General features: G+C 37.6%; 1 protein-coding gene across 2 annotated transcripts in view; it reads left to right on the plus strand.

The window, feature by feature from the left end:
• Window positions 1-566: 566 nt before the first annotated feature.
• The window catches only part of SCAF11 (SR-related CTD associated factor 11), a 40,700-nt gene continuing 16,162 nt past the window's right edge, over window positions 567-25,104 (plus strand). Inside the window, exons 1-7 of one of the 2 annotated variants that reach the window (XM_086480391.1) lie at window positions 567-593; window positions 9,521-9,599; window positions 10,431-10,585; window positions 19,579-19,656; window positions 20,932-21,029; window positions 22,078-22,149; window positions 22,791-22,842. In XM_086480391.1, coding sequence (XP_086336517.1) covers window positions 567-593; window positions 9,521-9,599; window positions 10,431-10,585; window positions 19,579-19,656; window positions 20,932-21,029; window positions 22,078-22,149; window positions 22,791-22,842 — 561 coding nt within the window. Of the gene's footprint in view, window positions 594-9,481; window positions 9,600-10,430; window positions 10,586-19,578; window positions 19,657-20,931; window positions 21,030-22,077; window positions 22,150-22,790; window positions 22,843-25,104 lie in introns of those variants that run through there. The other variant, XM_086480384.1, reaches the window with a different exon arrangement.

Raw genomic sequence — 25,104 nt, forward strand, 5'->3', positions numbered from 1 at the left:
CTCGATCAGTTTTGCCTGTCATTTTTCCTTCCACCATTAAAAGGTCTTAGCTTTTCCGCTTCTGTCTTTGTGAGGTCTTTTGGTTCAGCTTCTGCATCCCTGGTGTTTAAGACCAGCTATTTGGGCATGGTCAGGATGGTATTAAGAAAAATAGAGATGGTCTTCGTAGCTTCTTTAGCATCAGGGAAATGATTGCAACAAGTCCTGCTGTGTTGCCATAGCACTGGCTGAAGTATGCTCATTCATCTTGTGGGAATGTTGCATGTGCAGTGTAGCAGTGGGATAGGAACTTCAAATTATTAGTGTATGCTAAGCACAGGTCCAGTTTATGGAAAAAAATTAAATGCAATGACTAGCTAAGAGTTCTTAAGTAAATGCAGACTTTTTTTTCCCCTCAGATCTGTGACATGGCTAGATTTGGAAGGGTTGCTTGCGTGGAAAGCATGTTCTGAATCTTAGTGACCCAGTGCCAGATATCTGCTCTTGGTGGAAAGCATGAAAATACTCCTACTTCCAAGTGGCTAGAACAAAGTACCTTTTTTTTAAAAAAACCCCTGTTCTTGGAAATGGCTGAGCCATTTTTGCTGACTTTGGTATGTAATGCTATTCCTTCCAGCTGCAAAAGTATGCATGTGACTAAGGACCCTCAGCAGCGGAAGGCAAGGTCATGAGTTTGTGCTGATTTGATTTAGTTGCTTGAACCGTTTGCACCATGACAATAGTACCTAATCCCTAATTAGTTCCTGTTATTTGAAAATCTCAATTTCACCCAGTTCAGTCACAGACTACTTGGAAGAAACACCTAAGTGCTCAATTATACATTTTGTGAGAGACTGTTATGTACACTGTTTTCTCTTCCGTATTTCTTTGTATTATGTTAATCACCACGGCACTTCAGTGTTTTATCAGCAGTAGATGAAACGACATGACTTAGCCCCGGGCATACATGCATATTCTCCCTGCGGGGTGGTTGTGGTATAGTGCTGCTTCTGTTGGGAGTCCTATCGTACACATGTACATGTGAAATAGCAGCGCAGTGCACATTGCCTTCTATTGAAAATACTGTTTTGGAGAGTAAAATAGGGTGGTCTTTTAATTTCTGTAAATTGTAAATATAATATGATGATAATATAATATGATACAATGAACTGTACATTTCATCATCTTGTATTAAGCTTTAGAAGGTTCTGTTCATCCTGTCTTCTGTATGAATTAAGCTGGTTTTTTCCAGGGGAGCTAACCATGGCTCCAACAAGCATTCCTTCTTAAGACTGTCAGGGACCCAGTTGTGCACTTCTGTAAAAATTAGGTCTGGGATTGCCTTGTGTAATTCAGAATATCTTTGGATAGCAGTGTTATGAGTGACAGACTTGCTGAGGAGCTACCCTGCAAAATTGTCTTAGTTCAGCATGTAGGGAATCTGCACAGCTTTGTCCTCACTGCTTTTGCATTGTCAAGAGCTGACAGAGGCACGAGTAGCGTAGTTTGTCCTCTGGCAGAGCGGAAAGGGGTTTTCTCACAGACTTGAGAAATGTCACTAAAGAGCCAGTAGGGATGTGAGCATCGCTTTAAACTCCAGGTTAGATTGATCAGCTTGAATATATACTTTGAATCAAATGAGACTGCACTGTGACAACTAACTCCCCAACCCAAAGTGCTTTTTTTTTTTTCCTTGCTGACTAGCAAGTTTAGCTTCAGCTAGTTCTCTGTCTGCAAACTGAATTTGCTGAAGCACTTGATTGGGCCATCTTGGTTGCCGGTGGTCACCCTGAATGTACTGACAGTATAAAGCTGTCATTTCGCTGTACTTTGGTGTGTAATGTCATGTGGTCTGATGGGCTAACCTCACAGCTGCTGGCAGATACTGAAAATGCTGGAGGGGTAATTGATTTAGATTATTTAGATTGACTTGTGGAGGAATCTGAAGTACAGTTTCTCATTGCTGCTTACTGGATATGAGTCCTTAAAGTGAGTTCAGGAGCCATCCTAAACTTCTGCCACCTATCCTAGTGGAACAAAGTGTTTTATGGTTGACAGCGCAGAAAGATGAGAAATGAAATTTGCCTTTTGCAGATAATTACCCATCAGTGCCAGTAAGGTAGCTGTAGTTCAGTACCAAACTCAAATTTGTCGTGTCTAAAAGCTGCTAACTGCTGTGCAAGCTCGTAGTCAGCTTTTTTTCACCTCTTCGTGAGCTTCCTCAGAAAATGGGGCTCAGCCTTTTGTGATAGCATGGTGAGAACTGATATATACAGGGAAGCTTTCTTCAGTGTGTTTTTGACAAAAAGAATTAATATCCCTTTGATGCTTTAACTGTTTTGGTCAAACATTATACCTTCTCTGGCTTATGGAAGTATCAATCTTTATGCGCATTGTCCCAGTAGTTAGAGGGTGCTCCTGATTCTGGTGAGCAAGTTGGCCCTTGCATGTATGTCATCTTTGGGGGGAGGAGGGGTGATACAACAGTGTTTCCCAAACCTTGGTGCTTTATGTTGCCTTAAGTTATCTACTCCTTAAGACTGATAAAAGTGGCTCACTTTTGGATGGTTTCTTGGGATGGGATTTGGAATTTCGCTGAAGACTGCAATAGCTTTAATATCAGTTGAATTTTAGCATAAGATTTTTGAGTTTGCCATTTTGTTACTGATTGTTTTCCAGTGCTAATCGTTCTTCTGTAACCTACATCCTTATTTTTCTTCATTACTATGTAAAAACCAATGAGAACTGGTTACTTTGGGAAGGAAAGGAACATGAAGGCTGGTAGATCGGGGGCCAGCTGCTTGACTGGGATTCTGAGATGAAGGGATGCTTGTCCCATGTGTGAGTTTCCCAGTAGAGAGAGAGGTGGAAAGTTCCTTAATAGATACCTGTTGGTGATACTAACTTTGTTACTATTTTCAGTCTCTCTTCTGCATAAATCTGGGTTTTGTGTTTCTTTTGGCTTTGATAATAACTCTTACTTAAGAGCATTAAATAGCCATTATGCTTTTGTTAGAGGTATTAACAGCAAAGTTCAAGTTTCGTGATACATGTATGTTGCCCTTTTCAAGTTGTTAGTCTGTCTGGTTTAGTTCTGTGTTATACTGAAGCTTTTTGGTTAGTGACTTTTCTAAGTAGAGCTAGAACACAGTTACTCACTCTCGCTTATCTGAATAACCTATGATGAATAAAGTATTCTTCAGTTAGTTAGTGATTGTAGAATACTAAAGAAACTTGTGGATGAATCAGCATGACTTGTCAAGGCATGGATATGTGAAATGGTACTGCTGACATTGTTTGTCTACTTTCTTATACTGTCCAGTAAACTGAAGTGTTTTAGATGCTAGACACTAGAGTTCAATCTGATTTGTGGCAGCACTTCAACACATAACATTCTGTAAAAGACATTGTGCGTTCTTGCAGTTTATAGAATATTCACAAATATGTGAGGCCCTGAAAAATGAGATCTTTCTTACTGCCCTGATGTTTTGCCTGACTTGCAGGTGCTTTTTTTGTTAAACTTCAGTGAGGAACACTGCCTACTCCCTTGACTTAACATGAAAAGGTCTGTATGGCTGGTTTTGAGCAGAGAGTTTATGATTATAAGGTTTATATAGGAAGGAGATTACCTTGTGTGCGTCCACTTGAAGCTCTTGGCTCTTTGGATGGTCAGACAGGTTACTAGATTATAATCACTGCCTCCGAGCCACTGCAGCAGTTCCTCAAGCTGTAATTGCACGTTTCCATTGAGTTGTGCGTGCCTTACTTGCTTAGAAGGCAGTTACGATGTTGTCCTGTATACTTCTGTGAGTGCTGACTGGACATGAGTGTTGAGTGTCCACAGCTGCTCTTCAGTTTGTTATTGTTGAGGTGGCCACAAAAATGAAAGCCTTGAGTCTAGCAGCGACTTAGCTGTAGCCACAGCGTCTGCAGTGTAAGCGTGCTTGTCAGTGTCTTGCTGCTAGCTTGTGGGAAAAGAAATATGGAGGAGGATATCTGCTGTGTTTGGGTTGGGTTTTTTTGTTCATCTGTGTAGGGATGGGGAAGGTGGGCAGAAGGCAGTGTACTGTTTGGGATGGTATAATTCTAGCCATTTGGCTTTGACAGTTCTTCTGTGGTTTTACCTCGTGTTTTCAGGTAATCTAGGTACTTGTATGTCCTTCAAGGGAGGGCAGTTTGACAACAAAGCTATTCTAGCACCTTGCCACTGCCAAAAGGGGCAATCCCAGTTTGTGTGTTCCTTCCCCCATTCTGTCACTTGCAATTTCTTTCGCGCACATGTGGCTCTTAGCTGAGTCTGCTCACCATCATTAGTGGTGAGAAACAGAGCTGCTTCTTTTGGTAGCAGCAAGATGCTAGATTAGATTAGCTCTCTTGGGTAATTGCATCCTTAGAGGGTCTGGAAAGAGTCTTTAAATCAGCAATGTCTCCTTCCCTGAATAGCACTGATTCTTTTCTTTCTACATGAATTGGCTTAAACCACCTATAGAAGAAGGTTTCTCTTTCTGTTCCCCAAAGCGCAGCACCGTCTCTTTCTTTCTCTTCATCTTTGTTGGTTCTATGGCATTTCGTTTGGGAATGCAGTCAAGGTGCAATTTGAGCATACAAAGAGTAAAGATCCTCTTTTGAGTCTGCCTGATGGTTCTATTCTCACTAATGTTCTGGACCATGACATTTTACTACACAAAGGAGCAAACCCAGGATAAGTGCTTCCAGATCCTCAGTTTAGCAGTCATTTGTTGGAGCACAAACAACATTACTGAATTGTCACTTTAAACAAGTCTACCTTCCAGGTTTTTCAGACAAATTAAAAAGTTTTTCCAAATAAAAAAGAACTGCGAAGGTTCTTGATGTACTTTTGCAACTACCCTATAGTGTCTTTCTTTTTTATTTCTTGTGTTGGGTTAGCCTTAGTGACACAAGTAGGTAAAAAGCTTTTCAAATATTCAGCTCCCATTGGAAATAGTAAGCGTTTCCTCAGCACGTCTCCAGGATGGCACAGGGCTGCTGGCAGAAGTTTTCAGAGTTTTCAGCAGCAGCATTTGCCCCATAATGGTCCAGAGGTTATGGTGAGCCCATAAGGGGAACTCCAGAGAACACTCTGTGATCTGCCATTAATTATTAAAAAACTCTGGTTTTGTAGCTGTGGCTAATTATCAAGATCGATTTTTGTTAAAAACATGTTTGTTGAGGGAGAGTCTTAAACCTCCTTCCAAGGTTTCTTAAAGACCATGAAAATGCATAGGGCAGAATGAAGTCCTACTTCCTGCTGCCCAAAAATTTGATGGGAGTAAAGGGTGTTGATGTAGTTTTATTAAGCAAATAATTTGTGTAAACTGAATGTATGGCTGACTTGTTTCAATTTTGAAACTGACTGTTTCTTGAGTTAGTAAAGAAATCAAACCAACTAACAGGGACACAAATACTTTTTAAAATAAGACAAAATATTTTTTTATAGAAACACAACAGTGAAAATAAGGCACTCCTGTAAGTGTTGATGCAACATATATCTAAGAAGTTGAAAGGTTAATTAAAAATGTTTCCTCAGTTAAGGCCCTTAAGGAAACGAGAGTTAGCCAGTCTTGGACATCATTTTGCACTCACTAGCTGGAGATCTTGTTGCATGTTTCTTGATTTCCACCCCCCTTTCCAATGGAATAATGTACTTCTGTGTAGATAGGTCCCTAGGCCATTACTGCATCGGAGGAAGAGTGTATTTAGCCATTGCATTTTATTTACAGGACATAAAGAAGACTTGTAAAGACTTTGTCTTGTAGTTAGTCAAAAAGGAGATGTTCTAATTTCATGTGTTGCTTAGAATAGAATTGGACTATTACATCAGATTATTTTTCTAGGTCTATTTAATTTTAAGGTTTTAATGTTGATTTTAGTTAAAGTTTTAAGTTAAAGTTTTAAACAGATTTTAGTTCAATAGGAAACTCAGTTGAATGACTTTGAACAGACCCAAGTTTTTTCTTTCCGCGTGCACAGTGAATTGGTGTTGAAGTACATCTGTATTTTAGGTTGTGAACTGTGTGAAGTAGTTTGTGCTAATAAAAACGGTGAATTGCACTTAAATTTTTGTGATACAAAAGACAGTTTAGTGTGTAAATGGCACTTATATCAGTCTGCTTTGTGAAGTTAAGTACATCATGAAGCTGTGTTCCTCAGACAGACGGTGATGAATATATTCTTGGGTTCTACAATTAACTCTGTTTAAGCACTTTTGTTGGCACATGTCTTTGGCATCTGCCTTCCATAAAGACAAGAACAAGAATTTCCTTCGAACAATAACCTTAAATGTTTACTTCCTTTAAATATAACAGAGAGTATACTTGTGGTAGTGTCCTTGTTCACTGGTTTCACTTTAATATACCAGAGTATTCTTGCCTTTATCTCGGATCTGAAATTAAATAAGGTATTTCTGTTACAAAGTAATTCCATTGAAAACTTACAAGCACTAGAAAACTACCATCTTGGCTGGAACACTTTGATGTATTTAGGTGTTTTAGAAAGTATTTTATCTGTAGAGTTGTGAGAGGGTTGGCTTCCTTTTTGTCAGCACTAACTCAGCCTGTCCTCGTAGGAGAGGTGCCCCAGTCCCCTGGTCATCTTCGTGCCTCTCCTCTGGACCCAATGGAGCAGGTCCGTGTCTGTCTTGTGCTGGGGGCCCCAGAGCTGGATGCAGCACTGCAGGTGGGGTCTCACCAGAGCAGAGGGGGAGAGTCACCTCCCTTGACCTGCTGGCCACACTGCTTTTGATGCAGCCCAGGATACAACTGGCTTTCTGGGCTGTGAGCGCACTTTGGCGCATATTCAGTTTTTCATCCACCAGTGTTGTTCAAAGTGATCTGTGAAATGCATTAGTGGCACTCTGTGTCTGCTTAAACAATAGTCTTGTGAGAAGAACGATGTAACACAGCATAAATTTTTCAGTTGCTGCACATCTTGGGTTTACTGATGTTCTGTGAAAATTTTAGGATCTGTGGTTTTCTAATAACTGTAACTGCAAGAATTTCTGGGATGTCTTTGTCTAGAAAGAGTACAATGGAGAAAAGGTTACATTTTCAGGGTGGGGGAATCTAAAGAGTTTCTTTGGGTTCTGTTTCTGCAATCTGGCATAGTGAACTCAAGACCTCTGTTATAATAAATATGAACTCCACAGCTTCTGTTTAAGTTACAGTTTGGTATCTAGATTGTGTCTATTTGAAACCTTTTCTGTGGATGGATGCAGAGTGTGGAATTCTTGGTCTTGTCTTTAAATGGTCTCAGGTGTGATGTGACCTGGGACTTGTAGTGTTGAGAGAAGTTTGAGTGCAGCTTGTGGATTTTTCTACTTCTGTGAAGCTTTGCTGAGGTTTTATGAAGACAGAGCGGAAGGAATGTTATGTTTTATATGTAAAGGCACATGTACCACACACCACCACATGATTTATACCTTTGGGGACCAAAGCCACTTAAGTCCTCTTGCAAATCAGAGTGAAAACAACAGACCTCAATTTCATATTTTAAGCTCACATGTGGTTTTGGTGGTCTTACCTGTCCTAATTTGATGCAGATTTTGCTTTATTGAACTAATTAAATTTTAAAGTAGCAGTTTGGCTTTTGGGTTTCATCTTGCCTAGCCCACATAGGATGATAGGTGGTGGTCTGGTCAGTGGTTGTTCTACTAGCAGAACTTCTATACAACTTATGGCATTCACTGCAATGCAGTCTGTACTAATATTAGTGCTAGTAACTGCTCTGCAGCTGATGGCCTTTATCCTAATGATATATTTCTAAGTCACTTTTAAAATCAAAATAGGATAGCAGTGTAGGGGGAAAATTCCCTTATAGCTAGGTTTTTGGTTCTTTCTCCCTCCCCTTTCCCCCACCCTTAGTTGACTTCATTCACACATTCCTTTGGGGGGATTAAAAAGTAGTTCCTGATGGGAACATTGAAGGCATTTAGAATTTGATTACAGATTTCTAATTGGATTCACAGTTTTGACCATTTCTTTAATGAACTGTCTGTGTTTGAGACTCACAGATCAGAGTCCTGCTTTCTTGGATTGCCTGAGATAGTGAGAAGTGTGTTGGGTGATGGGTATCTGCAGCAGTGTTTCTTTTCTTGGTAAAAACAAATGATCATTAAAGCACTTCCTGCTGGCAAGATCAAGCAGTAAAGACTTGATCAGAAGAAAAGTTTTGGGAGGCAAATTCTGTCTCTCCCCTGCCTGGATATCCAGGTGGTAAAGGGAAACCAGTGTAGTTTGTGAGATAGGAGGAAGTGTGGAGTGGCATTATCACACTTGAGGAGTGTGATTGTGGCATTCTCAGCTCTGTCCTGCTGCTTTTTCTAGTAAAGGCATTAAAGAGTGAGGGCTTTGAAACCTCAGTTGCTTTGCTTCAGGTTTGAATGCTTAAATAGAGCACTGGAACAGGCTGCCCAGAGAGGTTGTGGAATCTCCTTCTGTGGGGACATTCAAAACCTGCCTGGATGCGTTCCTGGGTGACCTACTCTAGGTGGTCCTGCTCTGGCAGGGGGATTGGACTAGATGATCTTTTGAGGTCCCTTCCAACCCCTAACATTCTGTGATTTCTGATTTCTTCAATCTCTTGTGAAGTTTCAATTTGTCCTTTTAAAATAAAAAAAAAATTGTAAGGCTTTCTATCATTCTGAAGAAAAAACCCTGGTCCCTCTAGGGCTGTTCAGTTGGAGCTTTGGGTGCTTATACCATCTCTGCTGTGACTATCCGAGTTTGAAATGCAGATTCGTCCTTGGTATACTTTTTTTGAAGTGTGTTTCGTTCTGCACGCGGTAGCTAAACTTTCAAAGAACATACACTTGCTGTTTCTTATGTGAGATCAAATTTTTTCAACCTGTATGATGTGGATCACAAGGGTATTCTCTATCTATGCTATTCTTATTTCACACTGCTGAACAGTTAAAAGGTGCATCCTCCCCATTCATGATACTCCACCACACCTGTGCTTGTGGCCTGTCCCTTGTTTGATGGTATTTTCCCTTCATTTTTCCCTGAGTACCAGTAGTTGTAACTGAATGACGAAAGCAAGAAGCAAGCAAACGTAAGCTGTGTTCATTTTTCTCGCTTGCTGCTACTGTGGTGATGCTAGGTGTGGGAAGCAACTGACTTCTGGTGCTTATGTGTTTAATTTTGTTGCTTCAGCCATTTGTGAAGGACGATTTGCAGGTGTTAGTTTACTGCAGAGTTACGTGGGGTGGTTTGCATAGAAACTTAGCAATGCATTTAACCTTTAAAAATAAAAGTGATGTTGCTCTTAAACTTTCTGCAAAGTGTTTTGCATTCGTTGAACAAAAACAATTTTCAAGTTGGAAGTATCAGTTGCTAGACAGCATTAATGTTGCTCATAAATTGCAAACAGATTGTAGATGATCTGTATCTAACTCCTAATGTCATGTGTTTCTACTCTACAAAGGTGTAGCAAAATGGAGAGCACACATTAAATCCATAGTGGTCATTTTTATTTTCAAGTTGCGATCTAAATGAGCTGTGTAAACTGTTTCTATGTTTTCCAGACGGCGTTTTGTAAGAAGATGAAGAACAGAAAGCAATGTATTCAAGATACTGAGGGTCAGAAGCATGAAGGCATGGAAGGTAAAGCCTGTGTGTGTGAAAATATTCAAGTGTATTATTCAAGTTCAAGCTGTGAAGGTCAGATTTTTACCTTTGCTCTCTCAATTAGTATGCTGCTTGTTTTGAAATAAGTTATGTAAACATAACCACTATCTTGGCATAATATTTTTCTTTGGCCTGTGGGGTCCCCAGATCCTTTCCTATCTCTTCTGTTTTTTACTTGTTGACTTCTAGTAGCAGAACAAAAATGGACGTAACAATTGTTACTCAGAAAAAAAAAATAACTTGGAGTAAAATTTTTTGGAAAGATCTTGCATTTTGATATTCTAAAAACAATTTTTAACTTTAACAAAATTTGAAGCATTTTTTATTTGACGTACATGATTAGATAAAATCTGAGCATGTTCAGATTAAAATACTTCTAAGTCTGGAAAACTAAAATAGAGGTAGACCATGTGTGTATAAGATAATGAATATAGAATGTGCTGGTCTGATTTATTTCATGGATAAAGGGTGTGAATGTCTGAGGAGAAAGAACTCTGGAGAACATTGTCTAAATGACAACGTGGCCAGTAGAAACTACTGTGTGATACTTTAAGTAGCACTAGAGCTAACTTTCCCATGTTTTAATGGTAAATGTAGTCTATGAAATATGTTGCATAGTATTTTTCACCTGAAATGCATTCTTTTAACTGTTCCTGGCCAGTGTCTTGACTGCCTTAGACCTGAAAACTTGATTAATTTTCTTTTAACTACAGAAAATTGTATCTTACTGCTTAATTATTCAAATTCAGAAGGACTTTGTTTCAAAAAACTGTCAAAAATTCTAAGTGTCAATGTTAATAATACCAGGTGAAGAAAATGAAGAAAGCTGTTCCTGTTCTGCTTTATTGTACGACGGTGACACATGCCCCATCTGTCTGAACTGCCTTCTAGAGCAAGAGATTGGTTTTCCTGAGAACTGCAGTCATACCTTTTGCATGACTTGTATTCTTAAATGGGCTGAGGTAAGGCTGAGAACCAAGCTCTTTGTTTATTTTTCAGTGAAATCTATTGCATCTAATACCTACAGGTTGTTTTTTTTAAAGAAAATACATTATGCATTCTGACTTTGCGTAGAAATGTTTCAACAACCAGTTTATAAATAGATCATAGGAAACTTTCTTCTTAGTGCAATAAAGCACTTTGTGTTTTCTTTCACTAGACATCCTGACTTACTAATGGTTACTAGAGATTAGGGATCAGTAAAAAAATGGTGTTGGCTGTTTGGGAGATCAAACAGTGTTATGTACGTGTCATAATATTGCAGTGTCATTACCTTAATCTTATTTTGTTGTCCTTTACCCTCTTTGGCATACTGTCAACTCTTAGGGCTGGCACCAGTACGTTTTCATGTTAGTCTACAAAACGAGCCTGATAAAACTGTAGTTTTCTAACTCTAAGGAGATTTCAGCCAAAAGTTTTAGTGCTGTTCTGAATTTAAAAATTTCATTTCAGTTATGGCTGCTATTTATGCTATGTCAATACTTTTGTAGATAGTTCTGGAGCCTTAAAGAAAAATTACTTGTTGAACAAATTCTTGATGATCTTGTTGTATTTAGACCCTTTTTCCTCACATAGGTCCTGTAATCATTGCATTAAGTCTTCGGTATCTTTACCTTTCCTGTAACTTTTACAATTGTCAATTTAAAACACCAAATTAGAATTGCTTTATACTATATTGGGTGGGTGCTCAAATGAGATGCTGCTTTTTGTCGTTCTGTGCACTTGAATTGGTTGCTTATTGTAGTAGAGACAACTACTTGGTTTCTTTGCAATAACTTTCTTTTGAAGTAAATGATGATTTTGATTTCATTATATCCTTTAGAAGGTTGGTATCACTTGTACATGTGTATATATACAATATACTTATGTATAATTTTTTACCTACTTTTTTAACCTTAATTTTTGTATTCGTTATTACTGAAGGCAGTCGGTAACATAAATCACTTCTCTCTGAAGTTTTTGTATGAACTTCAGTGTGTTAAAAAAAGGTTATTAGATGAAACTTACTTCAGATTCACAGACCAGATAATAAACTTAAGTCTCCTGTTGCCATGTTTTCTGTTCTGCAAATGATTAACTGCAGTGCTTTTATTTATAAGGGAACAGGAAATTCTCATCAACAATTTTATCCTGACTTCCTTAGCTGGTTGTTATAGTGGCAGCTGAAAGGCAATAGATAGTGACATGCACAAGGAAGCAGTACAGTAGGTGGAGGGCTTGCTGCTGGATTGGAGTTTGTTCATGTTGTTTAACAGATGCTTTTAAGCCCGATGAGGAAGGGAAATTTTCTTGTTTTAAAGAGTCTGGCAAATGAATGATACGACACTTTTCTTGTCATGTAAAATTTTTTTTTTTGCCATGAAGTACTATCCAGATAGAATAAAAGCAACTTCTGCTCTTGAGAGTTTGCAGGTAAAGTAGATGTGATGCCATAAAAATAGTGAGGGGTTGTTTTTGAAGCTATATAAGGCTTCTACTGCTTCTTTCCATTAGTGACATCTGATGGGTAAAACCAGCCAGCCTTCCTTTCTGAGGATACTTGACAATTGAACCTGTTGAGTTCATGAAACTCCATTGCCTAATATAGTAGTTTTAATTAAAAGTAAAGGAGGGGAAAAAATGTTGAAAATTGGCTGACATGTTCAGAGGCTTCAGCTGTGAGAAGCAGATGAGGTTTTATAGCCTGGAATGATAGAAACCTGTTATAACCACGTAGCCATTTGAAGCATGCTGATGCCATGTGGGTTTTGTGTCAGGTATTAATATTTAGCAAGTAAATGTTTTTGTTCTTTTCTTGAGAAGTGTTGTGTAAGCTTTAGCTTCCTCTGCTTGGTTGATCATAACTAATAAAAACTAAATAATTGAAAAGCAGTCAAATTTAAGTCGCTCTGAATAATGAAGATATAAAAGTTATCTGCTCTTTAAGAATGTGCTATCAGATTGTATTTGAAAATTAAGTATTTTTATTTTATATAAATTGTTTTTAAAAAAGTTTTCCCATTTATGTGCTGAAGAATAACAAAATCAATAATAAAATTATTGAGCAAAATCTTAAAAAAAAGTGGTGTTCACATTAATTGAAGTGCTGTTTTATGTATCTACAGTTATGCTGCACTACATTTAAAGACTTTGCCAGAATCTGGACTTCAAAATATAACGGGAGCAACTAGTTCTTTAAACTGTTGTTTTCAAATTGTATATAATCATTGTTCTTCTGAGAGTTTGTGGCTTTTATACATAACTGTAGATTCTAATTAAAACCAGGGTAGCTTAGGCAGACAGTAAGAGTTTGTTTACAGTTCTGCTCCCTCTTCTGTCTATAGATTTTCAACATTGCAACTGCAGTTCAGTGTCCTGTACCAGCAGGTTTTCTGTCTGCAAGCAGTAGCCGTAACACTTTGAAGATCTTACTTTTTAAGAAAAGAGAGAGAGATAATATGGATAGATAGATGTGCATTTCGGAGCAATATATAAAAAATGTCTTTAAGTGAATATCTTCTGGTTCATTCCATGAAGGGCTAAAAAGGCATAGGAAGTCTGCCCGGAACATCTAATATATTAGACCCTGATGGCTAAATCTGAGTGTTTAATTTCAGAATTATGTAGCATTACAGTTGAGTCAGTGCTGTATTTTCGTTCCCCTTGAGGAAAGGTGTCCAACTCCTAAAAGAAAAATGAGGGAAAGGTTAGAATCCCCTCTAAGAAGCTAGTCTTTGAATTAACTTTTTTAAAAACACCCCTTAAATTGTCCCGCTGTCTTTGGCTCTGACTGTAGTTCGTTGTGGCATCAGAGAGCATCACTGTGCATTAAATTCACTTGTCAATACTGTGAAACTCTCCTGTACTATTAGACTGTCATCTTGTGTGCCTTTACCGTGCTAACCAGTGCTCTCCCAAGAATTGCTGGGCAGCACTGGGCAGGCAGACTTGGGGACTGTTTTCAGTAGGCACATGCAGATTTAACATAGCTGTCACTCATCCTGTGCTAGCTGTCAGCCGCTTCTGTAAACCCACGTTGTGTAATTTGCTAATGGAGGCTTTCAAGTTTGAGACTTTGTATTTCAGTGAGGCTGTCTTGGAAGATCATAAAAAAGCAAAAGGTACTAAATCTGGAGCTGAGGTTGTTGGACACACCCTTCAATGGGAGTGCTCCAGGACAGTGTAAGTGAAGGGTTGCTTTCAGTATAAAGAACATGTACATGATAACGTTACTCTGCCCAAATAACAGAGAGGGAGCTTTGGCTATTGCTGTGTGTAGGAAAAAAGCAGGGAGGAACCAACACCACAACCCACAACCCCCCACCCCCCCATCTAGAGTCTTCAAGCACCATCAGTACTGTTGTGTTACACCAAGGGAAGTACTTATATTATGTGTTTCTCTTTTCTGTAATACCACTGGTAGATTAAAACTAGTTGGGTCAGAACTACATTTTTTATCATTTTTGTTCTGGTGTGCTTGTATTTTGTATTTCAACTGGTAAACTTGTGTTCTAGTTTATAATAATCAGTTCTGAAAGCATTTAAGTAAAGCTAATGTGAAGGGAAGTAGCCAAAACCACCTCAGCTAAGACAACTGCTTTAGCAGCAATAATATCTTTCCTGTATGCATTGCAGGAAAACTCTACTTTTTTTGTATTCTATTCCAAGAAAACAATCTCAGATTAGAGGAGAGAAATATTTACTCTGCTTTACTGTAGGCTTTTTAACTTCCCTTCTGTTTTTCAGAGTGCTAATAAATATACTGGACATTTCTATCCTTGCTTTTCTATTAATTCCTCTTATGAACCGTCATGAGAGAAGAGTGCTAAAAAATTCAGTGTGTTGTCTGCGTAATCACAGTGATTGTGTAGAGACACATTGATTTCAGTGACCCTCCCCTACTAAGTTTGTCTCTCAGTCTCTGCGCCTGGTTTCCCTTGTTCATTTTTCCTCATCTGGAGGATTTGAAAGTGCAGTATGTTCAGCTGTAAATTCTCCAAAGCATGTGGATATATTCAGGTCGGCCCTATGCAGTATCAGTGGTTGACTTAATAAAACTAAGCGGTTGGCACAAAGAGCTGTCTTGCATTACATTTCTAGCAGATGTTTTGTTCTTAAAATAGTAGTTTCCTTTGTGCTAGTATAAGGTTTGGATCATTGATTATGTAGAGTATACTGCGCATGTATATGCTTCTGAGGGTAAAAAGAGTTACCTGTATGGTAACTGGTAGTCCTTACATGTATTCTTTCTGATCTGGATTTCTTTTGTCCTGAAGGATATCAGAAGGAATGAGCTTATGTGGCAACAAGCTCCACAGCAATCTGCGGTACAGAGCACTGTGGGCAGGATTAAGATTACATTCACGACCAAATATGCAGTGTGTTCAAGAAACACTGAACCTAAAAAACAAAACAACAATAAAAAACCCTTGGTTTTCAAGTGTATCCAGGGTACTGCATACATAGACAATACATCTGAGAACTGCTGCACGGAAAAACTGTATTAATCAAATACTTCCAGAAAACGTAGACTTTAGATACCTTTTTTTTCAAATTACATGTTTTTCTTTGTGTTATACAGTTGTTCTTGGCAAATTTCCCTGCTTAAGCAGGGTGGTTGGACAAGGTGACCTCCAGAGGTCCCTTCCAACCATAACCATTTTGTGATTCTGTGATTCATCAAGTACATTCGTGCAGCAACTTTAGGAATGTTAATGTTAAGTGCAGTGCAAAAGTCTGTGTGAGTGTTTCTGAGTTTGACTTCAATTCTTCCAATAACATATTGCAAAGGAAGTACAGTGACACAGAACTTGTCAACACTTTATGGCAGTTTTGGATTTCAAGGACTAGCTAACAGGGTGATGTAGGCAGAGAGACAACAGCTGTTTAGACTTGTGACTAGGTAGTCTGTTGAGGTGTTGAGACTAGAATCTCGCACTTTGTATCTTTGCTATCCATGGATGATATTTTGGGGAAAAAAATAAACTAACATCTCTTGTCAGAAATAATGCTTTCCTAAAGCATAACTACAAAAACTTTAAATGTACTTGCTTTTTTAAGTAGACTGAAAAAAATCATCCTGAGTTTTTACATGCTTCTAGAAAATAATGCATTTCCTCGTGTGTTCCTCCTTTCATGAAAGCATAGAGAGGTGTTTCTCACTACGTCTGTTATTATCATTTCCCTTTTCACTGGCATTGGAGGTAGAATTGTGGGCTTTTTGGTGTACTGTACTTGTGGAGTGAAATATACAGACATTACTCTTACAATCTAAACTTCATGTCTAAGTCTGAACTTAGTTATGAGAATCTGGTATTATTGGTGTTGTTTAACAGCTTCTGTAATAAAGAAGCAGTAAAGAGTGCAGGACCATGTTTCTTTTTGGATCAGCTTTTCAATACAGTAGTTGAACAGACTTTATCGTGGGCCACTTGAAGAAAAAAAAAGTTATAGGGGAAGGGCTTTACTGCAGCAACTTTAATTCCATACTCACATCTTGTTACTACTTGTTACAAAACCTCGTAATGTGGAACTTGATGAGATGGGGCTATCTGCCAAAGTTACTTTATCAGCCGAATATGTTTTAGGATTAGCTTGCACCTATTTGTATAGCTTCCTGAAAACTCCCAGCTGGAATATAGTAATTGCTTCAGCCTTTTGTCTGCCTCACTTTGTTCAAATGCTGTTTGAAATGATGTAGTTATAATAAGGGACACTTACTCCTTGAGTTTAGAGATCACAGTTTTGTGGTGCTGTAGTAGTTATAGGAATATTGAACATTGTTGTGCCGGGGAAGCTAAAGCAAGATTTTTCTAGAGGATCATTAAAAACAAATAAAGTACTATGACTTTTTTTTTTTTTTAAACTTAAGAACGAACGCACGTATGCTCACAGATAGCTTTTCAGGGGTTGCAGATTTTGTGAATGCTTACATATTTCATGAAGAGCATTCTCTGGATATCACAAGGTGACAGAATGAATCACTGCAGAGTTACCAGTTTTAACATGAAAACTATGAGTAGTTCCATGTGGAGAGTAAAACAATTGATGACATTTTGACGTGTGCTGAGCTACTATTCTGTGTTTTTTCCAAGAAAAGCACTGTTGGGAAGAAAAGCAAAGCAAGTCACAAATATCAGCTGTGGGGTTCTAATGATTTTGATGATCACATTAAATACTGTGTGTTCTGATTTTTAAACAGCTGTGTTGAAGATACTGTATGGAGCAGTGGTTCTCCTAAGGTTGTGACGCATCCCACACCCCTCCTCCCTTGTGCACAGAGTGATAGCTGCTGCTTGGACTCACTCCATCTCAGCGTCTTTTTTTCTTGTTTTAAATATTTCCCCCTCAAAAGGACAGTGTACGCTCACCATTGCTTATGATGCTGCCTGAACAGAAGCCTCAGAAGAGAAGAATTGCTAACTTGCCTTGGATGAAAAAGACTTAACACCTTTGTTACTGAACCATATTCTCAAAAAAGATGACATGAGTAAATGGCCACCACTCCTCATGATTGCTTCTTGTAAAAATGTAGCCAACTTCTTTTACCCTCCCTCCTTTTCTGTAGCAGTACAAATTCAGTCTTGCTGTTGGGAAAAGGGAGAGTGGAAAATTTTTTTCTTCCATTTCCTTTTAAAAGGCTTGTTCTCATGTGTTAATGGATAGATGAGAGCTGATGCATGTTTGGACAAAAGTGTTATAACCTCTAGCTTTCCTCAGGGCTACCAACAATTGTACTGCTCTGGGTGGCCTCAGGGTATGTGCGGGACTGTCCTGTCTTTACTAGAATTTCCCTTGAGGTTTGTTGCGAACTATAAGATAGAACTATAAGATAAAGATCGGGCTATGAAAAGCAACTGAGTAGGAGTGGAAAGAGCATCTGTTGTTCTTGAACATACCTGATTCTAACAGCTTTTGATTCTTCCAGAATGTTTTCCTCTTTTTCTACTACTACGTAGAACTGTATGTAATTGTTAAACGTTTGTTCAGAAGAACTAAACTTATGACAGTGAACATTTTTCTAGCGGAGCAAAAATGCTCATCATTCACATTGCTGCTAGTAACACTTAGTACTTTATGATGCTTTGTGGCAATGAATAAACAGAACTTACTGCGACTTAAACTTGGGAACATAACTTAGTATTCATGTGTAAATTTAGTGTAGAAATAGATTATATTCTTGGAAAAACTTACTTTTCAGCTAAGGTAAATCCTGAAATGAGACTGAAAATGACTTAAGAGAATAAACTTCCTCCTACCTATCTTTGACAGTCTGGTATATCTAAGAATCAAAGTATTTACCTTGAAGTTTGCAGCTGATTCAGCAGTTACAGTGCCTTGCATGCTATCAGATATCCCAACTGAACAATACACTGCTGTGTTACAGTGGGTTAGCTTTACACTGACACAAGACAAAAACTGTCTTCATGCTTTGAGTCCTTAGGGAACTGGCTTAATTACCCAATATGCTTTTCTTACCAAGGCCATGACACTGCAGGGAACAATGGTGTCCCCCAACAGGGGGAAGTTTTTAGTTAGGATAAAATAGCAGAGCATCAAAAGGGGAAGGTAATGCTTTAACTTACGTTCTTGTTCAACAGCTTGTTTGTGAAACTGTCCCTGGGTGTTTTTAGTTTTGTTTGGTGTTTTGTTTAATCAGTGTAACTTTGTTCTATCTACTTAATTGAAATAGAAGCTGCTTGAGGTTTGGGGGCTGTGAAGGTGAAAAAAGTTGAGCACTCTTTGAAATTGAGAAGCGAACAGAATGAACTGGAAAATCAAAAGCCCCAGTGAAAGGACGAGAATGAAGTTCAGCACTGAATTTCAGGGCAGAGTTCATATCCAAGTTTCTTGTATCCACTTATGCGGTTCTAATACTGTGTCTTGCTTGCATAAATATACAGTGTAATACTCTGATAGATCTCTTAAGGGCATACAGTTCATATACTGGTTCTTGTCAGTGGATGAATTAGGAGGAGGCTGGATGTGGATTTCTTTTTTGGTTTTGTTTTTTTTTTCTTCTTTGTTTTGGAAGAGTTCTGAACAGAGCCTGGGAAGGCCAATGGAATGAAGGCAAGAGGGGAGGTGACAACAAAAAAAACCCAAAGAAAACCTACCAACCCCCCCATGAATACATACCTGTAATTAAAATGAATAAACAGGTCTCTAGCAGCAACAATTAATACCTATTATGGATTTCTCTGAAGGTTGATTCAGTACATGATCCAGTTGAGTGGAGCTTCAGTTGGAGCTTCCCTATTCCATGGTTGTTAATATTTTATTGTTCCCTCTGTGTGTGTGCATGTTATCTGAGGTAATGCAGCCTCAATGAGGGCACATACTTGACTGGGGAGAAAACAACAAATCTGTATTTCCATCAAACTGTAGGGTAAGATAACCTTCAGTTCCATTCTCTTGCAAAGTGATTTGTAAAACTTTAGTTGTCTTACATGTAGGAATCTGTTCTCTCTGCTGACTGCAAAAAAAAGTGTTATAGTATAGTCCAATAGATATGCGAGATGAGGGAAGGTGTTACCCTGTTTGCTGTTGGTCTTCCCAGTTTTGTGTTTTGGCATGGACACGACTGAACACACTTTCTGTTGAAAACAACATTAAGAAATAAAACATTCTAATGGTAATTCAGTAAGAAATGAAAAGGACATTTGCGTATTGAAGTAGAATGTTAGCTAACAGAGATTAAAAAATGTAGATAATTTGATGTAAAACACCTTTCCTTTTATGAACACAATTTCTGTGTTACATTCTTGTTTCTTTTAGATTTTCCCCTGAGAAGAAATCTACTTACATGAAACAAAATACTGGATATATGGATAATGTGTGCAAATACATTCTTATTGTTAACAAGTTGTAATTTTCTGTGTTTCTGTAAGCTACTATAATAACAAATAAAAGTATAAAAAGCTGAGACTTCTCCTAACTTATTACAAATTTTGTAATAAGAAAAATAATTTTTCAGACACAGGCTTCGTGTCCTATTGATCGCAGACCGTTTCAAGCAGTGTGCAGGCTTGATGCGTTACAAGAGCAGATAAAGGTAAGTTCCACACTTATCATCTTGAATAACTTCAGTTGTAGGAACACCCAAGTTATGCTGCAGCCTTTTATTCATATGTCTGTTAAATAGGCTTTCCTAACAAAATAAGTATTGCTTTAATGTTTCTACCACATATTTGAATAGGAAGTATTCTTAATTATTTTTTCAAAGCAAGTGTTTACAGTAATAATAATCATAACGCTGCTATTGCCAATTTATGGTATCTTTGAGCATTCCTGATCTATCCAAGAACAGAAGTATAGTAATTGGTCTCAAAGTGTTTTTTAACTAGGTTTTGTAAACATATGCTATATCAATTAGCATGCAATCTTGCCTTTTTTTTAGCTGAGGTGAGTCTTGTATGTTCACAGCCTCCTGTTCACAGACAAAAACACAAGAAGGCAAGAGGGATCAATTAATACTAAGCCTTCTTCGACCCAGATTTCTGGGGTTTTTTTTGTTTTCAGCTTTCAATTCTTCTGAGTAGTACTGCTGTGAAGAGTAGTTACCAAGTAGGAAAATAAAACTTGATTCTGATAGATGATACTGAAAATGCATATAGAAAGATGCTGATAATTCTGTGTACGGTTTTGAAATTGTGGGGAAATTACGGTTATAAGTAATTCCTAAGCTGTTGGGTTTGCATTTCGAGATGTTTAGAAAATAGGCTCCCACTACCCATTTCTTGTTCTAGAGGCCCAGGTTGCAGACTGCCAGTTGCAGATAATTCCTTCTGATTGAAAACTGGTTTTATCATCTTTATTTCTAAAGAATCAAGGAAGCAGCTGAAACAAACTGAAGTTTTGATTTGGAAGAGTATAAAGGCTGTATCAAATACAGGTTGAGGGGTTTTTTATTACAAGGAAGCATTTGAAATTGAGTGGTAGTTCAGCATTTTACCAAGCTGAACTTGGGTATTCAGATCAATCAACTTAATTTTAAAAAAAACCTTCCAAATTCTCAATGGAAGATAGTGTATAGCTTTGAGATACTTGCCACAGCAATCTGAAGGTTCAGGGATTTTTGGTCTTGTGGAATTAGTATGGATCTCTGGCATAGCCAGTATACATCTTAAGATGGGTTTTTTTCCCAGTTCATGAAAAACAAATAAAATCAGCTTTGCAAACTGTGAGATGAAACCATTTCAAATTATTACTACTTTAGAGCCCTTCTGTTTGAGCTTATTTTCTCTGTAGACCTTAAGAGTTTTTGAATGTATTTAAAGCTCATGTGTCTTGAGATTGTAGATTGGTTTAACTTTATTTTTGAATACAGGTTCAGGTTAAAAAACAGCTAAGGAAGAAGGAAGAAGGGGAACACTGTGCCTGCAGTAAGGGAAAACACAGCCATGCAAAGATGAGAAGTTTTGTGAGGTTGGTTGTCCACTTAATTTCAAGCATTCTAATTGGAATATTCAACAGTTTCAAAATTTCTTTTTAAATTTAAGTTTATTTTAAAACAGACTATTTTCCATCAGTGGTAGTTTAGCTTTACTTTTATCACTAAGGTAATTCACACTTGAATACTTACAATAGTAAGCAAGAAGCAAGGAGAAAGGTATTTCTTGCATTGAACTCTGTGGAAGTTGCATTTTTCAAGTAGTTCTGACAAATTTCTTACTAATTTGAATTAAGATTTTATGGCTAGATCATATTTTAACAATATAAACCTTTTTCTTTGCTTATCTGAACAGGCAACCCTTTCTTGCATGTTATCCTAAACATTGGTGGTGCTTCTGTTTTACTATAAAACATACTTGTAGTCAAGAACTGATTTTATTCTAGTGAGTTTGAGAGGGAACTGTGGAAATACCATTCCTGTTTTGAGAAGTTTTATCTTGTCACATTTGCTGCATGGTGTAAGGGCAGCTCAGGATTACACATAGACAAATTTCATTAAATAGGGATAATCTAAAGTCAGTGTTTAATGGAATTTATGATATATTCAGAGTTCTTGATACTGAATTTGAAGCAGACTTCACTGCAGAAAAGATAACGAAGTAAATTACCTTTTTTTGGCTCTCATAAGAAAATAAGATCAATCTTTGCACCTCACTATTCTGAGTCACCATTGACTTTGATATTCTTCAAAGTATTTACGCAAGCCAGTTAGAACATCTTTCACGTGTTGCCATGAAATCAAGCAAAATTAGGCATTCAGATTTAATACGGGATATTAACTTCTGTTGTGTAAAATGGATTTTCTTTTTTTTCCAACTGTAAGCTTTTTGAAGCGCTGTGGCTTTTAATACATGGAAGGTGATATAGATGATGCAAGTTCAGGTGTTAATAGCAGTCGGAACTTGCTTTATGTGCATGAAATAGAAGTTCCATAAAATAGGAGCTGATTTTGTTTGGGTGTAGTGTTAGCTTTAAATATGCCCAGAAATAACTTTTGTAATATCTTTTGTTAATCTTGCAGAAGAGCTATATGTCCAGACAGAGGGCCATTAACAGCAAAATTAAGCAAAGTTGTGAAGAGAAAATACAGTAAGTTGGTATTTGTCCTCCATTTGCTAGAATTGCTGTTTTTTCTTAAGGAACTCTAGAATTTCTTTTCTTGATGAGCCAATTTTTTTTTAATTACTTAGATTTTCATATGAAAACCAAATACCAAGGAATAGAAGTGTGGAACTGAAAAGAACAAAATTGCAGTATGTGAAACTACTGTTCTTATTTTACTGGAAAGACTGCCTCTTCAATTTCAGTCACAAGTGAAATGGATTTGGTTTCAGCCTAAAGTAATTTTCTGCATCAGACAGTTGGTGCACGGCTAATGACTAGCTTCTGTTCACAGGAAGTGTTTTGGTGAGAGTTCAGACACAAGAAACACTTAGCTCTATTTTGGGGCTACCATTTTGAGAGGCTTGTTTTACGGATATTGTTTGGTAATTGTGTTCATAACTTAATGAAACTAAGCAAATATCTGAAGAGGTGAAAACTGCTCGCTATATAAAAAGCTGTTGTGAAGGTGCATGCATTTCAATTGTACTGAGTTTGTATGTAAACACATTGTAAATACACTTGAGGTACGTTTTCGTTTACCTCTCATTGCATTAATGATTTTGACAAACAATTGAAAACCAATATGCTAAAGTTAAGATCAAAGTTTGGTTTCTTATTCCGCACAGGTAGTATTTTGTACGACAAACGAAACAAGGCGGCTTTGTCTGTAAGGATAAACAAGGTTGGTTCTGATCATAAAATATTTATAAACATTTTTTTCATTAAAGCATTTTTAAAACTACCTTTCTGCTTATTCTTAAGGTTAACTTCTTCTGTTTGTTAATTTCAGTATGATCCAAACTTATTTTGTCACTTTTTGTCTTGAAGGAAGTACTTAGAATATAGTGCTAGGTTATATGAGCTTCTTTCTCAGAGTAAACAGTTTTGTGGTGGTGAATATTTTCATTTAGATTAGGATGTTACATTACAGGATGATGTAACTACATGGTTTTCATCTTCTTCACCAAAAGAAGATGGTAGCCAAGTACCATTATATGAAGGTTTTCATTATTTTGTTGTTGTTATTCCATTATTGAAAATACATAGCTGTAATCGAACAAGTAATTTATATGAACAGGCCAAGACATTATAGTTTGCGTCAAATTTGCTTTTTGTTAATGGGAGATTACTCCAAAGAATGTTTGTGTTTCCAGGTTTCTTGTTTAGTTCATAATTTTAGCCTGTAACACAGGCTTACAGTAAGCAGAATGTATAAGGAGCTGTAAAAGCTCTGTTGTTTGATTTCTGCCTTCCTTCCTTTCAAAAATATTCCGTGTCTCTGGGACCCAAGTTTGTGATCAGTGCTTTCTTGATCGTAGTTGTGCCTGTAAATGTATCTGCATGAAGTAGTTTTAGGCCGTAAACTTCATTTTGAAGTATAAATGTCAGCGTTCACCATCATTCTGTCTTACCTGGAGTTTAAAAATTTGGAGGAAAAACTGTCTTCAAGTCCCTGTTTTGTCTGTAGCCTTTCTTCATGTAGTATGTGGGCACATAATGTGTCTTTTCAGTAGCTGGTGGCCTGAGTTGTCACTTTTATCTGGTACTTACACGTCACAGTTATGAGGGATATCTTTAGCTCCAGCCTTCTCTTAAGTTAGGTGGTTAGAAATTCTGGTTCTGTTACCATGTGCAGTTAAAGATACCTTTCATTGAATTGAAGAGGTTTTGAACTGGAAGGAGAGGGCTTAATGGTAGATCAGCTTCTAATTTGACTTCAAGGCTGGTGAACGCTTTCGTATCTAGTTTCACTGATTTATTGTGTGCTATTTAATAACATTAATGACTCAAATGGTACCTGTTGCAAAAAAAGGTACGTAAACAAAAATAAAGCCATTAAAAACCTTCAAGAGGAGGTACAGGGCTCAATTATCCAATAAACATTCAAAATGTAAAAGAATTTAAAAGAAAGCATTGATTTACTAACAGCCGCTTCATAAGGATATTTGTGGAACATCAGGATAGCTTTTTTTAGGTGGAGAGAAAAATGTTCAAAATTATAGTATTTTTAAAATAAAACTTAAAACCAACAGCTTTTTAGGAGAAACTTAAATTTTGCACACTGATGAAGCAGGGCGTGTTCCCATCAAAACCAGCTCTCTGTGCCGAAGTTTGATGGAGCGTATAGATAATGGCTACACACTTGAGGCATATATTTATATACATCCCATTGCAAAGTGTCTTTTTTATAAGGGTAAATATATTGTGAAAGAAAATGATGAGAAGGCTTTATAAGTTCCCATTTTAAAAATACCACTCATGGGGAATGAGCAGGAATGTTTTAGTCAGGTTCAAGGTGGCATTAACCCTTTAGGTGAAAGCATATAAAATGGCAAAAACTGGGTCAGTGTAGTAGTCAGTCTGGTAGTCTGAGAAAAGTGTCCGGAGCATTACTGTTCGGCTTTTTTTCCCTGCAGCCAGCCCAGTATGCAGCCACAGAGTTTGCTGCACACAACACAAAAGGCAATACACCAGCTCACACGGGGTGCCTAGGGTGGTGTTAACAAGTGAAGTAAAGGTGGTGTTTGAACTATGAAGTGGATTCTGAGTATTGTGCCTTTGTGTGAGGGCCTGGTAAACAGACGCACGAGTCAGTCTTCATTTCTGTAATCCTACCTGAAAGCAAAGGAGATTCCCAGCTACTTACATTAGGTTTTCCTGTTACTTGGAAACCAAACCTTCCGTGAACTTCTGTGGGCGCATTTGTCTGAAGGTGCTAGTGCTGTACTTGCTGTGGTTCATTAGGCTACAGAAATGGGAATTATTAAATACTAAGGATCAGGCTCATTTATTCGTAATTTCTGTATGGACCGTTAAAGATTTTGCTGTGGAAAACCTGTATAAAACAAAGTTTATCTGCGAAGAGACTGAATAGAGATAATTTGTGTACTGTAACTGCAAATCTCAGCGTATAACTGTGGAGCTACTACGGTGCCTGCTTTTT

This window comes from Leptosomus discolor, chromosome 1, assembly GCF_034619465.1.
Source record: "Leptosomus discolor isolate bLepDis1 chromosome 1, bLepDis1.hap2, whole genome shotgun sequence".
Classification (NCBI taxonomy): Eukaryota; Metazoa; Chordata; class Aves; order Leptosomiformes; family Leptosomidae; genus Leptosomus; species Leptosomus discolor.